Here is a 3974-nt window from a genome sequence, read left to right as displayed (position 1 = left end):
TTTTTTTTTTTTTTTTTTTTTTTTTTTTTTTTTTTTTTTTAATATTGTTTTAAGGTTTTTTGGTTTTTTTTTTGTATTAGGATAATGCAGGAACAACAAACACAGTAAAAATAATCTTTATACATAATTTTTTTTTATTTTTTGTTTTATTTTTTTATTAGCAGCAGCAGCAACAGCAGCAGCAGCAGCAACAGCAGCAGCAGCAACAGCAGCAGCAGCAACAGCAGCAGCAGCAGCAACAGCAGCAGCAGCAGCAGCAGCAGCAGCAGCAGATTCACCAGGGTTTGCGGCGTCGAAGGCGAACCAATATTTCCAGTCGATAGCAAACTCATGCAAATCTACACAAACCACCACAAACCCTAAACCCTAAACCCTAAAACCTAAACCCTAAACCCTAAACCCTAAAACCCTATATAAACCCTCGAAAGGAAATGAGATGGAGCGACCAGTACAAACGCCAACCCTAAACCCTAGACCCTAAAGCCCTAAAACCCTAAACCCTAAACCCTAAACCCTAAAACCCTAAACCCTAAACCCTAAACCCTAAACCCTAGTTACACATAGATGTGAGGATGTATAAACCGAGACGGTCAACTGGCGCCTCATCTTCAGCAGACTGCAAAAGAACAAAAAAAAACAAAAAAAAAAAAAAACAAAAAGGAGACAGATAAAAGGAGACAGATAGAGAAAAGGAGACAGATAGAGAGGAGACAGATAGAAAGGAGACAGATAGAGAAAAGGAGACAGATAGAAAGGAAAGAAAGAAAAAGGAGATAGATAAAAGGAGACAAATAAAAAGGAGACAGAAGAAGGGGGGCAAATAATAAAGAGACAAAATAAAAAGGAGACAAAATAAAAAAGAGACAAAATAAAAAAGAGACAGAAAGACAAAGGAGACAAAATAAAAAGGAGACAAAACAAGACGGAGAAAGAAATAAAAAGGAGACAGAAAGACAAAGGAGGCAAAACAAAAAGAAGACACAAATGAAAAGGAGACAAAAGGAGACAAAATAAAAAGGAGACAAAATAAAAAGGAGACAAAAAAAAAGGAGACAAAAGGAGACAGAAACAAAAAGGAGACAAAATAAAAAGGAGACAAAAGGAGACAAAATAAAAAAAAAAAAAAAATAAAATAAAAAGGAGACAAAAGGAGACAAAACCCCACAGTTCTTTGTATGGCTAAGAAACTGTCTCTGATTAGCTGCAGCGGCAGATGCTGGAGGAGACACTCCGCGGAGACAACGTCTCGCAGTACTTGTACTCTTTCTTCTTCTGTTTCTCCTGTATATAAACCCTAAACCCTAGAAAACCCTAAACCCTAGAAAACCCTAAACCCTAGAAAACTATAGAAAACACTAAACGCTTGGGGGGAGAACGGAAGGGGGAGCGTTTATACGGAGAAACAAAAATATACCAGACATGATAAACACTAAACCCTAAACCCTAAACCCTAGAAAACCCTAAACCCTAAACCCTAAACCCTAGAAAACCCTAAACCCTAAACCCTCGTTCATGAGCCACCAATTGCATAAACAGTAATTATTAAACAACTAATACATAATAATTAATACAAAATAAACAAACAAAAAAATAAATAAATAAATAAATAAATAAATAAATAAATAAATATAAATATATATACACCTGAGAGGGCGCGGAGACAGAAGATGAAGTCTGTGGTTTGTGTGATGACCTCCATAAGGAGACAATCGAATGTCTCCGTATACACCCCATTCTCCTCTTCCTATAAAAAAAAATAAATAAAAAAAATAAAAATAAAAATAAAAATAAATAAATAAATAAATAAATATATATAACTAAATCGAGCTGTATTGTTGTTTTTATTTTTTTTTTTATAATAGTAAAAAAAAAAAAGAATGAAAAAGAATTTTTATTTATTTATTTATATTTTTATTTTGTTAGTTTATTTTATAATAAAAATAATTTATTTTATTATAATAATAATATTATTAATTAATTTAATAAAAATAAAAATAAATAAATAAAAAAAAAATAAAAAAAATAAAAATAAAAATAAAAAAGTTTTATTTATTTATTATGCAAAAATATTTATAATAATTATTTCAATACAACAAGAGAAATCTGAATTATAAAAATAATATATTTATTATATTTTATATTTATTTTATATATTATATAAATATAATAAAAAAATAATAAAAATATATTAACTGAGGTGTACATACACCCCAACTACACCAACAAATAATTTAGGTGCCTATACACCCGAGCAAAGAAACAAAAAATAAGAATCGAGGTGCCTATACACCCGAGCAAAAGAAACAAAAAGGCGCCTATACACCCGAGAAAAAAAAGAAAGAAATGAGGTGCCTATACACCCGAGAAAAAAAAAGAAACAAAAGGTGCCTATACACCCGAGCAAAATAAATATAGAAATGAGGTGCCTATACACCCGAGAAAAAAAAAGAAAAGAAACAAAAGGTGCCTATACACCCGAGAAAAAAAAAGAAAAGAAACAAAAGGTGCCTATACACCCGAAAAAAAAAAAAAGAAAAAAAACAAAAGGTGCGTATACACCGCAGCTGACCTGTAGCATCCATCCAGCAGCAAGCCAGTTGTCAGCGGGAAACCCTTTTATTATTTTTTTTAGTTTTTTATATTTTCTCGTTTCTAGGATCACAAAACCCTCGCCGCTTCTATACATAAACTCTACTTCGGGGTGGAGAGGGTCCCGCCTGCAAAACCCTAAACCCTAAACCCTAGAAAACCCTAAACCCTAGAAAACCCTAAACCCTAGAAAACCCTAAACCCTAGAAAACCCTAAACCCTAATTCACTTACAACCCTGGAGGCCTCTCAACGATGTAAAAGTTGCGGGTCGTTGCTACAGCTATGACGCGTACAGGCTCCGCTGCAGCACAACCCTAAACCCTAAACCCTAAACCCTAAACCCTAAACACTAAACCCTAGACCCTAGATCCTGGGAGAGTTATACAGCAGGAATAAAAACCTACGCAAACACGGTGCTCTACAGTAAACTACACAGAGAGCCCTAAACCCTAAAATTTAGGGTTTAGGGTTTGCGGGCTAGGGTTTAGGGTTTAGGGTTTAGGGTTTAGGGTTTGGGGTGCTCACAGTCCTGGTGTATCGAAGCATTATACCAAAAGACAGGAGCTATCTGTAAAACCCTTTCGGCGGTTTGTGCATGCTCGGAGAGGAGCAGCTCCTGCGTGTATACAAACCCTAAACCCTAAACCCTAAACCCTAAACCCTAAACCCTAAACCCTAGAAAAAAAAAAAAACTTACGAGAGTTCTCTTGAAATACTGGGTGTTTGTTAGATCCAGCAACTCGTACATCACCGAGGGACGAATAGGATAATGCAGAAACACGCGGGCCTGCACACCCCTCAACAAACCCTAAACCCTAAACCCTAAACCCTAGAAAACCCTAAACCCTAGAAAAGAAGGGAGCAGTATAGGGCTGCGTGTGTTGCATGCACGCCAAAGAGAGCCTCATAAAGACTGCAACTGTTCTCTGTATAAAAGGCGAGGGTTTAGGGTTTAGGGTGTGATAAGGGTTTAGGGTTTTGTAAGGGTTTAGGGTTTAGGGTTTAGGGTTTAGGGTTTAGGGTTTAGCACAAACATGCTCGAGCGCCTGCACGGCCTCAAAACTCAAATTTTCGGGGCAGTGCTGCATCAGGGCGGAGAGAATATCTATGCAGTCGTTTCTCATCCCTGCAGCAGCAGCAGCAGCAGCAGCAGCAGCAGCAGCAGCAGCAGCAGCAGCAGCAGCAGCAGCAGGAGAAGGAGTAAGAGGGTGGTTTGAGAGAACACGCTAAACCCTCGCTAGGGTTTGGGGTGTATCCGCAGCTTCTTACTTTCGCGTTGCAGAGCCAAACGAGACAGCAGGTGAGACACGTAGCTCCCGCTGCAGCAGCAGCAGCAGCAGCAGCAGCAGCAGCAGCAGCAGCAGCAGCAGCAGCAGCAGCAGC

General features: G+C 37.5%; 1 protein-coding gene across 1 annotated transcript; it reads right to left on the bottom strand.

Moving 5' to 3' along the window:
- Positions 1 to 550: 550 nt before the first annotated feature.
- Positions 551 to 3715, bottom strand: EMH_0057160 (Leucine Rich Repeat family protein, related; the record flags this gene model as incomplete). The annotated part of the gene is made up of 8 exons (XM_013497436.1): positions 551 to 616; positions 1166 to 1281; positions 1645 to 1744; positions 2570 to 2717; positions 2823 to 2892; positions 3117 to 3207; positions 3289 to 3378; positions 3626 to 3715. 8 exons carry the CDS (start codon positions 3713 to 3715, stop codon positions 551 to 553), a joined length of 771 nt encoding a protein of 256 aa, XP_013352890.1.
- Positions 3716 to 3974: the final 259 nt, after the last annotated feature.

The sequence above is a fragment of the Eimeria mitis genome, genomic scaffold (assembly GCF_000499745.2).
Source record: "Eimeria mitis Houghton genomic scaffold, Emh_scaff2672, whole genome shotgun sequence".
NCBI classification, from domain to species: Eukaryota; Apicomplexa; class Conoidasida; order Eucoccidiorida; family Eimeriidae; genus Eimeria; species Eimeria mitis.
Note: the sequence above shows the minus strand (reverse complement) of the source record. Positions and strands in the feature narration are given on the sequence as shown.